General features: G+C 44.1%; 2 protein-coding genes across 4 annotated transcripts in view; one reads left to right on the top strand and one right to left on the bottom strand.

Annotated features, from left to right (window-relative positions):
* The window catches only part of PLCD3 (phospholipase C delta 3), a 66,882-nt gene extending 63,079 nt beyond the window's left edge, over positions 1–3,803 (bottom strand). The window contains exon 1 of one of the 2 annotated variants that reach the window (XM_061590470.1): positions 2,948–3,803. In XM_061590470.1, coding sequence (XP_061446454.1) covers positions 2,948–3,068 — 121 coding nt within the window. In that variant the 5' untranslated portion in view covers positions 3,069–3,803. The remainder of the gene's footprint in view (positions 1–2,947) is intronic. The other variant, XM_061590471.1, reaches the window with a different exon arrangement.
* An 8,218-nt stretch (positions 3,804–12,021) lies between these two features.
* Positions 12,022–12,261, top strand: part of ACBD4 (acyl-CoA binding domain containing 4) — a 52,473-nt gene continuing 52,233 nt past the window's right edge. For both annotated transcript variants that reach the window (XM_061591124.1, XM_061591125.1), the window contains exon 1: positions 12,022–12,116. The gene's annotated coding sequence lies outside the window, so the exon portion shown is untranslated. The remainder of the gene's footprint in view (positions 12,117–12,261) is intronic.

The following is a 12,261-nucleotide window of genomic DNA, read 5'->3' as shown; positions in this document are numbered from 1 at the left end:
TGATCACTTGGTGACAATGTGGAAGCAGGCCTTCTCAGAGATAGCACCCATCTTTTCAAATAAGCCTGCCTTATTTATTCATGGAGAGCCAGTGTGGTGTAGTAGTTAAGGTGCTGGACTACGACCTGGGAGACCAGGGTTCGAATCCCCACACAGCTCACTGGGTGACCTTGGGCAAGTCACTGCCTCTCAGCCTCATGACGCCATAAGCCGGAATCGACTTGAAGGCAGTACACAATACACAATACTGTGGTGTACATGCATCAGTTTATTAAGATCCTCCGTGGTGCAGAGTGGTAAGCGGTGGTAATGCAGCTGAAGCTCTGCTCACATCCGGAGTTCAATTCCAACGAAAGGAGGAAGTCGAATCTCCGGTAAAAGGGGTCGAGGTCCACTCAGCCTTCCATCCATCCGTGGTTGGTAAAATGAGTACCTGGCATATGCTGGGGGATAAAGAAAGGCCGGGGATGGAACTGGCAATCCCACCCCATATATATAGTCTGCCCAGTAAACGTCATAAGACATCACCCTAAGAGTTGGAAACGACTCGCACTACAAGTGCGGGGACACCTTTACCTTTTTATTTATTCACAAGGTGGAGGCAGTAAAAACCTTTAAACGCCTCTTTAAAACTATATATTTACCCACGCCTTCTTGGACTCAGACTCTTAATTTCTTCTTTGTTTTGTACATTGCTCAGTTTTATTTGCAATATATATTTATTTTTATTTAGTTTTTGGGAAATTTTATTGAACATTACTATTGTATTTTTATTGTTTTTATGTAAACCACACAGGGATTTTTAGTATATTAAGCAATATAAAATTTTTATAAGCAAATAAAGAAAGAAATAATTGACCCCAAGTTCAGTTCTTTTAATTCTTTAATTCTATTAATGGAATTTCCTTTGTCTGGGGCTCAGGAGAGTTTCTGTGACTGGATTTAGGAAAACCATAGTCAGACCTTTCTCCTGAGGAGGGAATTTGGTGGTGTGAAATAAACAGAATGGGGAAGCTGCTTCCATTCACTGATTTAGATTCATTTAGGTTAGAGTTCTAATCTTTAATTCCCAGCCATTTATCATAGAAGCAAATATTAAAAGAGGGGGAATTAGCAATACTACTACTTAGTATTTATATAATACTTTTGAATAGTAATATAATATTCAGCATTTATATAATAATTTTGAATCTCTTCTGTGCTATTGAAATAGGGGATTTAAAAAGAAATAGTGATCACTCCTTTTAATGGTAAGTGCTTTTGCTTATTTATCTCTGTCAATATCGTCAAAAGGGCATCAATACTGTATTAAATTGATTGATATCAATTATGAAAATTAAAGCAAATGTGGGCTTTCATACTTGAACAGGTTCATAAACATAATAAATAAATAAAGTATTTTTAATTGACTGGTTAAATGCTAGCTTAGCTTAGACAAATGAACTAAAACATTTTTAATCAGGGGACAACCTTAATTTTGAAAGTGTATTGCTACTCAGATACTGGATGCTGAGACAGAGAGATGACATTCATATTGAGTAACAGGATAGCACATGAGTGACCACATCAAGTGTTACCCCATTACTAGATATTGATTTCATCCCTCAGCCTCCACACTGGGTTTTTGGCACCAGGACAGGGGTAAATTACAGAGAAGTCTGTTGTGGCCAAGGTTGGACTTGATCTTGTAGCTTAACCCTTCTGTTTTAACCACACCAATTTAGCAACAACTACTCCCATCTTTAGCCATGCCACTTCTTTACGGAAAGTGACAATTTGACTCAGAAAGCAACACAATTCTGCTATGTTATAGATTTTTTAAAACTTTAACCTAGAAAGAAAATAGTGCCCTGCCTTACTTATAAAGAAAATGCTATCTAAAAACAGAGGTAAACATTGAGCATTTTTAAAGATTTATTATAGTGGTTCATTCCAATGCCACTGCTAAGTCATGTCTGACCATAACCACCCTACTTTTCCCACTGCGTTCTGTACAAACAGATCTGCCAACAGAAACCTGTTCCTGTCCACTGGTTTCATTTGCTGGAGTTACTGTCTCTATAGCATATCTCTATATTCAGGAGGACAGCTTTCGAGAAGGAAGAAAACTTCTGATTCTTCCTTTTTTTTAAAAAAATTAAGGGATAGCAATTAAATCTCCAGTTTAATTCCAGTTTAGTACAAGAAGTCAAGAAGCCATTATTGCTACAAATCCTAAGCCACCAAGAGCTGATTGAAGGAGTTTCTGACAATCAGTCACTTCTATATATAATTTACTTTGATGGATGTTTTATTTTTCCACGTATGTTCCTAGTGCATAAAGGACTTGCAGTAAGGCACCTAGCAAATTATAAGCACTCAGGAAACAATTATTATTCAAATATTACCTTATCTGTGCAGAACTACAAATTACATTTATGTTAGTAAAAAAGGCACTTAGTTATTAATTAGTTCACATGCCTCGTGGCTGAACTCCCGGTATGTCAAAGAGGGTGGATCATGACATAGATTAAGTCCCGAGTTCTTGGAACTACAGCAATGTTCAGGCTAAAAACAGACGGGGTTTAATTTTTTACAGAATGACTATTTTTCTTGGTATAGAAGACATCCCCACTTTACTCTGATCTGCTGGGACTCTGCAGTGATTTCACTGGTAACGGAAAGGCACTCTGCAGCTGCTCAGGGGCCCTCTTATCTACACTGACGTAATTTGTTCCAGGGTTGAGCGGCAGCGCTGAAAATATGCCCGAGTTGAGCCCTGCCACTAATTAAGCACCGGATCTAAGGCCAGTTAAAAACATTTTGGAAACGCTTTGGAAAGGCTTCGACCAAAAAATTACAAGGTAGAAATCTTGGGAGTATGTCCAGAGAGTCGCTAATACGAAAGACTTGGAGAGAGGGGCTCCTCCCTTCCTCACTCCCCCGGCTTACCAGGCACTTCACTTACCGAGTTTTTTGAAGGCGCGGTGCCCCGAGAGTTTGGCAACTCCTCCACATGGCTGGGCTGAAAGCTGTTGTTGGTGGCGCTGATTTTCCAAATATGGGTTTTTCTTTCTGCCGCAAATCATGGCTGAGTGAGACTGTCCTCCGCTTCGGTCCCGATCTCGGCGTGGAGCCCCCTTTTTGTTCGCCTTGCCCACCGTATGGGGCAGAAAGGGAACAGGCAGAGCGCCCTATCCCAGTGCCTTCGCAGCTTGTTCCAGCCTCCTTTGCGGAGAGGGACTCACATTTCAACAACTCGGGCAGAGCGGTTTAACTCTTTACCGCCCTCTTCCCCTCATTTGGAAGGAGGGAGCTGCTCTCGCCCAAGAAAGCTCAGTCCCAGAAGAAGCGTGCTTCTCTTTCCCTCTCCTCCCGTGCCACGGCTATGCCGTGGGATAGGTAATGCACCTGAGGGTGTGCAAAGTGCTGGAGTGGAGGCGTCGCCGTTTTGGGCGGCAACGGCCACCTCGAATTTGTTTTGCCTCACCTCTTCGCTTCTCAGTGTATAAGGAGCAGCAAACCAATAGGTTAAATTATCAATAACGGGCGAGGATATTACAGTCTCATTTTCATTTTTTTTTAATCGATCGCTTCTTTACTTTTCCCCGCTTTACGAATGAATCTGGGCCGAGCAGCAGCCCACAAGCCGCTCACGTGCCTTTTCTGTGTGTACTTCCTCCCGAGAGGGCAGGCAGTGGCTCTTTTCCACAAGGCGTGCACGTAGCTGAGGGATGCAGCCCTTAGATTTGGGTGCCCCAGGTGGTTGCCTAGGTTGCCTCTATATTTGAACATGCCGCAGGGTGGGAGTAATCATAATTACATGACACACATACATATTTCAGAACACAGGGGATTATTTTTTAGGAACGCCTATATTTCTGGCGAACTCTCTGTGCTGACGCAGCAACACCACTTTTCTTTCCCTCCCAATTGCAGAGCTTGGAAAAGTTACTTTTTTGAACTACAACTCCCATAAGCCCCAGCCAGCATGGCCACTGGATTAGGCTGATGGGAGTTGTAGTTCAAAAAAGTAACTTTTCCAAGCTCTGCTTGTAATACCTTAGTATGGGAACCCTTTTGCTGCACTGAAGTATTAAGAGTAAGATTAACTTAAAAATGGATAGAAAGTTTCTTCCTCAGTATTAGAATTCTTGGCCACCCAATAAAACTGATTGACAGTAGGCTTAGGCCGCCTGACAAATGGAAGTGTATCTTCAAACAATGGATAAATAATTTAAGGAATTTTGCTGTCACATTTTGTGATGGCCACTGATTTATGTGGTTTTAAAAGGGGATTGGACAGATTCATGTAGGATAAGGCTACACTCCTATAGCCACTTACCAGGAGTAAGCTCCATTGCTCAATGGAACTTACTTCTGGGTAGACACACCTGGGATTGCACTGTTAGTATCATGATTACTAGGCATGATGACTATATGGAACCTTCAGGCTCAGAGGTACTACATATCTCTGAATACCATATTGTGGAGAACAAACAACAGAGGATAGGTGTCTTTATGCCCTAATTGTGGGTTTTCCAGGAGAATCCGCCTAATCACTGTTGGAAACAGGAAGCTGGACAAGATGGACCTTTGGTTTAATCCAGCAGGAGTCTTCTATGCTTCTTATGAAATTGCATCTTGACTGTTTCAGTTGCACATTGTTAGCAAGCTCCCATGCATGGAAGTTACCTGATTTTCTCACTGAGGAACATTTGTTAAGCTTTCAGAAAACCCCACACTTCCCCCAGGTACAGTTTGACAACCACTGCAATAAGCAGTTAAATGCATGTATTATTCAGTATATACTGTTGCATGCCTCCCCAATCTCCGAGTGGTGAAATTTCCGGGGTCCCTGCGCTCATCCAAGGTTTGGTTTCCTTTGGGAAGGTCAGTGGAGACTGCAGTGTCTTTATGAAATATGGTTTATTTATTTACACACATTCCAACCTGAGCTTAGGATGGAGGGGTTCAAGGCATCAGCAGTCCAATATCCAGCTTTTCCATATGGGTTGCAGGCAGGCCCTCCCTTAGCATGTGCGGGGCCCAGGGCAAAAGCATAGTTGCCCCCCCACATTCTTTTTCTCTATATATATCCTTTCCTCCAGGCAGCGACAGAGGCTTTGTATTTCGGCTGCTAGGAGCTTGTGCCTGCAGCTCCCTTTTTTGCAGCCTTTGTTGGCGGCGGCTTTGTATTTTTTGGCTGTGGCTCCCTTTTTTGCAGCCTTTGTTGTAGACTCGCTTAGCGTTTCTCGCTGCGAGGTTTTCTCCTTCCCGGCTCGCTACCGCGGCCGTCAGGAGCCCGCCGCTGCATGTTTCTACGCTCCCCTCAGCTCGCTACTGCGGCCGTGAGGAGGACGCGGCTGCTGCTTTTATATGCAGATCGCCAAGCACGGAGGGCCCCCAAAGCGCGGGGCCTGGGGCAACTGCCCCGCTTCCCGGTGCCTAGGGGCGGTTCTGTTGCAGGAGGCATCCTAAAGCCATGGTGCAGAGGGATAGCCTCGCTGCCTGCCTCCAGCCCCAGCTATTCTCTAGACAATTCCCTACACACACTCCAAGCACAAACTTCTGCTAGCTGCCAGGAGGGGGGGAGGCTCTCCTGAAGAGTTTCAATGACAAAAGGGTCTTTCTGGCCCATTCACCAGTTGCTGGGCAACTGATAGACCCATTACAAACCTGGCCACTCTATTTGTTTAACAAAAGAGAGACTCATCTGCCCAGCAGAGCGAGTTCCTCATTCCAAGGCACAGGATTCCAAATCAGAGGCTGGAAATGGGACCCACAGGGACCATCTGTTCCAACCCCATGCTCATAACACTACCCCCTTCTCTGAAAAAGGTCTGTCCCAGACCTGCAAACAAACAACAGAATAACAGCTTTCCCTACAAAGAAATAACAGATACAGGTTAGTAAGACATTGAAATATACATCATTAAAAGCATAGTCATTACAGTCTCATTTCCACACAAGTACAAAAACAATCCATCCCTTTCAGCAAGTTTTCAAATAACTGCTCCCTCTTTAGGCTTCCTCTTCTTTCTTGGAGCTCCCCCAAACAGTTGTACACACCCACAATCTAACAGACACAGAATAGTAACTCTTAAACATTAAAACCTTATTGCAAAAACCTATCAGCATAATTTCTAAAAAATCATTAAACAGCTCATATCCCCACACGCATGCAAAAAGCACAAATCAACAGCATTTCAAAAGGCAATACTAAAACCATCAGAAGAATTCCTACAGCAAATCAGTACACAGTCCCATATGCATAACCCCCGCCCACATGGCCCTTTGTCTTGGGGCTTCATGGAGTTCACAGTCCAAGCTGATCCTTGCTGTTGCCTGCAGGGTGTTGAGACTCATATCCAGGAATAGATTTGTTTCCTCATTAGCACACAGCAGATGGTAGCCATTTTCCTTCCACTCTCTGACCTGGGAAAAGTCTTAAAGCCAGTCCACTTCATCTCTTGCCCCAAACTCCAAATCAAAGTTCTGCCACAAGTCTTTGTCTGGGGGCATCTTCTTCAGGACTAGCTGGCCTAGCCCATCCAGGTTGGCAGAAAGAAATATTATCTGTTCTCCCTCACAATCTCCAATGTAAATCATGGGCACAAACAGAGGCAGGTAACCCTCCCAGTTTATCTTGCCCTCCAAACTCACAGGGTGCTGGGTGCCTCTCACTGCTGCAATCTGCCCAGGGACTGCACCCATCATAGGAGCTGCATCCCACCCTATAAGACCATTATGGGGCACCCAAGGGGCAAAGTCAATTGGGGATTTTATCTCACCCATCTCTCCAGGCGCTGGGAGCTCTTCTTGGGCTTGCACTCCCACCTCAGGCTTCTCCTCCTGCACTTTTTCTTGCACAGCCATTTCTCCAGGTGCTGGCAGCTCCTCTCGCATACACGCCTCCAACTTTTCCTCCTGCACTTTCTCTTCCATAGCTGGCACACACGGGACGAAGAAATGTATCGACAGCTGCTCTTCTCCAGCCTCTAGTTCACCTTTCTCCAAGGCTTTTTCTTCCTCCTGCACTACTTCTTTAACAGCAGGCACACAGGGAGCAGAGAAATCTATCAGCAGCATCTCTTCTCCAGCCTCTACTCCATTTTCTTCCAAGGCATCTTCCTCTTCATTTTCCAGCCTGTCTTCCTTCAACTCTTGGGGCTTCACTTCCAGCTTTCTGCTGTCTTCTCCCCTGGCAGGCTCCTGGACAATCACAGCTTCTTCCTTCTCCACTACTGACTGCAACTCCTTACAATCCAAACCCTCCAGCTGCCCATCCACTTTCTGGATCTCTTTAGCCACCCCAGTCTGGGTGCTCTGCAGCTGGACTCCTGGGTCACCCTCAACCCCTTGTAGCAGCTGATCAGGTCGGGCTCTCACCTCCTCACATGGGGTCTCCCTTTCCTCTCCCAAGAAGCTTTCAGTCATCTCCCCCATTCGTTGCCAGTGCTCACAAATCCCTTTAAAGAAAGAAAGAAGTGACTGAGTTTTAAAAACAACAAAAAGTTCTATGCCACTTTAAAGGTAAGAGTTTGTGGTGTAAGAGTTTGTAGGGCAGACCCCACTTCTGACTTTTGCCCATGAACATTTCTACCACAAATGTGTTCTTTAACATACCATATAACTCATGGTTGATACTGCTGATGCTACAGACTAACATGGCTACCCCTCTGATGTTTGACCTGTTTTAATAACTTTGTTATAGCTCTTATGGGGCTGTGGTGTTTTTTTTGTTTTTTTTTAAACCCATATCTGAATCTCTTACAATATACTGTTTTCATTGCAAATTAATTTTAAATATATCCAAGACCAGTCTTCTTTACACTGTTGAGGATCTCTCGCAACATGGTAAAATGAAATCTGAAGCATGAGAACTAGTGTGACCTAGAGGTTAGAGTGTTGTACTAGGAACAGAGAGATCTAGGGCTGAATCCCCACTCAGCCATTAAGGGCTTATCCAAACGGAGTGGGATAATCCACGGTTTCCATATTCGGTTTGTCATCTGATAGTCCTCACTTTGCCTTTTAGTTCGCTCTTTCCCAATTAAAAAAACCGCTTTTTTGCACCCGCACACGCAGTGTTAAGACCCCTACATTCTTTTCGCTTTTTCCAAGGTCCACCTCTAAAACCTCCCCCTATCAACCAATTGGTCAGCAAAAAAATTAAGTATGCTCCTCTCCCCCTTTGCAACGCACAATATGGCTGTAAAGGAGTTCTCGCCTTGGAAGGAAAGGCTGCTGGTCGGTTTCACGCCTGCCTTGTTTGTATTTGCGATATTATGCTTAAATGAATGTATGCTTTTCTGCCTTTATTGATATTTAAGGAGATACACACGCTGGCAATTGCACTTATTTCTCCAAAAAATCAAGAAACCTAGCACACACACCCCTCCTTCTCCCTTTCCTTCCCACAAGAATGAAATTGACAAAACTTTCGGAGCAGGCTTGAAACCGACTAGAAGCCCTTTTCTAAGTTTGTATTTGTGATATTACACTTAAACGAATGTATGCTTTTCTTCCTTTATTGATATTTAAGGAGATACACATGCTGGCAATTGCACTTATTTCTCCAAAAAGCAAGAAAAGTATCATCCCCCCTCCTTCTCCCTTTCCTTCCCAGGGAGAATGAAATTGAGAAAGCTTTCCGAGCAGGCTTGAAACTGACCAGAAGCCTTTTTCTTGTTTGTATTTGCAATATTACACTTAGAGGAATGTATGCTTTTCTGATTTGAAGCAAAACCCCAGCAAGTACAATGAAATTGACAAGGCTTTCGGAGGCAGGCTGAAACCGATCATCCCCCCTTTCTTGCTTGCTGTGCATTGCAGATCTCACCCAGAGCGGCCGCCCAGTTTGCAGGCTGGCAAAAAATAAAATGCATCTGCGCAGTAGTTGCAGACCCCCCCAACACCCCACCATTGCCATGATTGGTTCAATTTTCCCAGGCTTATTCTCGCACATGCGCAAAAGTGCAGATACGTGATTGGCTGGAATGAGGAGAAGGGGCAAGGGGAAATGCCCAAGAACTGCCCATCAGCTGTAAAGTCTGTGGTATTGCATCCTAACTCCTGAAGGCACAGCGGATGATTCCCGACTTTAAACAGCAAATCGCAGTTTTGCCGGTATTGCAAGGAGCGGATTTAACCCATGAAAATGTGTAACAGTGTGAGACGTCATTTGGACGACTGAAAAATAATGAACACACATAGCGGGCATGTCACACATTTTGCAGTCGTCTGGATGAGCCCTAAGTTTACAAGGTGAACTTAATTTCTGAAGCTGTGAATAAATGTTGGGGGCTGAGCACTCCTCTCACTCCTCCTCCCCTTCTGTTGTATGCTAGTTTCAGTGCAAAGATCCTGGTTTGTATCAAATCAGAGTTTCCCATTATGGCCATACTGGGGAGCTTTGGTGTTATGTTAGTTAACAAAAGACTAAAATAAGCCAGGATCACATTAAACTGGTGCTGTAAACACGCTGGTTGCCAGAGCCAAAATTCCCATTAGCCACACCCGCAGGGAAAACAGTTGATCTGCCAATCAGTTATGAAATCTTTTTGAAGCTGAATTTTAAAAAGCGTGCAGTCAGGCTGCTCCACCAGATTGTACAATAAAAAGGGGTGGGATTTGACTAGCATTGTGTGCGCCTGTTTTCAGAAGAGAGAGGTGGACAGTGAGTGTGTTTCTTCCCTAGTTTTCTTCCGTTCATACACAATGGGGAACTCTGGCTAAATGCAAGCCTCAAACAATCATCTAAACCAGGCCAATACATCTCTTCTGGCCTCCTTGAAAAAGGGGTGGGGGTTAAGCTGGGGTTCACATTTAAAATGTGGAATTGTGCCCTGAACATGCTCATCAACCTTCATTCTGAAATCTAACTCTCCAGGGCAGATATCACATTCTTGTAATTCACATTTTCCAAGCTCCCTTAAAAACAGGTGTTTGAGGTTAACTGGTAGTTTAACCTGAAGCCTAGAATTTTGTTCTGAATATGTATACCAGATTTTATTCTGATATCCCAAGGATGATAGCAAGTTACAATAGAGGAGGCATTACCAACCAGGTGCCCATGGGCACCATGGAAGCTGCAAGCACTAGATTGGTTGTGCTCAATCCCTACAAATGGCCAGGAGATTCAAGACTGGGGCCTAAGTTATCCACTGTCTTGCCATCTGGGGCCTGTGCAGAATGGAATAGTGCCAATGCTCCTCTGCAACCTACTTATATAAATGATAGACTATCTCTGAGCCTCAGCTTCCTCATCTGCAAAATAGGGTTAACAACTGCCAACAGCATGGAGGTTCCATAGGTTTTCCAAGTCAGAGCAGGGAAAATGCAGTATTGAGAATCTCAATTCTTTTTCTAAAGCAAGTCAATCTACCTCACAGGTTAGAAAAAGATTCAGAATAGGTAAGGTGTGTCTGGTTAAATTTTAGAAACTGAGCAATGAAAGGTGGGCTACGGCGGGAAAGATTAATACTTGTAACATTCCTTTCCCTCTTGCTTGTGTTTTCTTCCCCTCCCAAACCCATTCAATGCATAAAACCCTAGGGTTTCTCTGTGCCCTACCATTTTTCAGTCTCTTCAGTTGCACCTACAAGCCAAATAATTTTAAAACCTACATTTGGGAAATTTTAAAAAATGTGGTAGTCTTCAAAGCACAATCACCAATTTCATCAATTTTATAATACCCACGTACCACCATTTTCACCAGTTTCATCACGTTTATGGCACCTCAGTGTGAGTGAAATGAACTGTGCACATGTTTGTGGGGAGAACGATTTGCAAGGTTGAGTTGAGAGTTTTGATACAGGTCTTGAGGTTAAACACAGTTGTGCTCATACTCAAATTAAGCCTCTCACACTCCCACAGGTGTGCGCACACACACATTTTTAGCAAAGGGATTTTACCAAAGCAAGGAAGTAACGCCATCTTGAGGCCAATACCAAGAATTCATTTTATCACTTTATCAGATGAACTGTAGTCCACAAAAGGTTAGCCTTGCCATAATAAATTTGTTAGTCTTTGTGCCATAATGACAATATATATTGTATGCTGCTGCTGTTTTAAAAGTTGGCACTATTGAATCTGTTTTTATGATCAAAATTAGCCACTCACAATAGTCCCCTATGTTCTCCCATGGGTTGGAACGCAATGAATTACCCCATTTCCCCCATAGCACTGCTGTTACAATCAAGTTCACACCTCGTTCCCAATTCTACTTCCCTTATAAACCCAACACATCAGGAGATTGGAATAACAGTACTGGGCTACACTGCAGGGTTGCCATACACTACTCTCTCACACATCCATTACTACACTCTCTCTCTCTCACCCCCACTACCCTGGAATATGGGCAAAAATAGCATTGAACTATTTTGCAAGGCTGACACAACCCATGCTATCTTAGCCACAGTTATCCCTGCCAAATGAGCATAATTGATCCATCTGGTAAGACAGCGGTGGCCATTCCTGGACTGGGGCAGCTTAGTCACTGTGGTCCAGATGCTGGTAACCTACAGACTGGATTACTGCAACACACTATGGGCTCATCCCTACTATCATGTAAAATGGCTAAAAATCCATGTTTTCTATATTCCACATTGTCCCCTGGTGGTCCAAACTTCATCCTTCATATCCAGGTAAAGGTTCCCCCCATCCATACTTGTGGGTGTGTCTTTTGTTTACTTTGCTCTTTTGCTGTTTGCCTGCTTCTGCCACACCACCCCTCCTTCCCAGAGTCCACCAAGTGTGCTTGGCTTGTTTACAAACTGATCCTCCCTCCTTCCTTCCTTCCTTCCCAGCACGAAACTGACCATCACACACATTGGCAAAAATGGGGGGGGGGGAGATACTGTACAAGAAAAATCAGCCCCTTAGATTCCGCTTTCTCCCCATCTCATTGTGTTTTGGCTTGGCTAACAGAGGGAGAAGGGGGAGGAGCAAAGGGAGCCAATGGGAACCCAACAAAAACGAGGCGTGAAAGAAGGTGGTGTTAGAACCTCCCACGTGGGAAACAGATGGTCAAAGCAACCAGGCTCCCTCCTTAGCAACTGCTTATAACTGTTCTCAGTCTGGATTAAGGAAGTGGGGGAAGGCAGCGATTAGAGACCATCATGTGGACAAAGGTAAATGGACACACAAGAGGCTTACATTACAGATCACATGGAAGTATGGATAAGCCCTGAGTGGGGCTTCCTTTGGGCATAGTCTAGAAGCTGCAGCTGGTGGACAATACAGCAGACAGGTTGTTGACTGAGGTACCCTCCCAAC

This window comes from Rhineura floridana, chromosome 11 (assembly GCF_030035675.1).
Source record: "Rhineura floridana isolate rRhiFlo1 chromosome 11, rRhiFlo1.hap2, whole genome shotgun sequence".
Taxonomy (NCBI): domain Eukaryota; kingdom Metazoa; phylum Chordata; class Lepidosauria; order Squamata; family Rhineuridae; genus Rhineura; species Rhineura floridana.
Note: the sequence above shows the minus strand (reverse complement) of the source record. Positions and strands in the feature narration are given on the sequence as shown.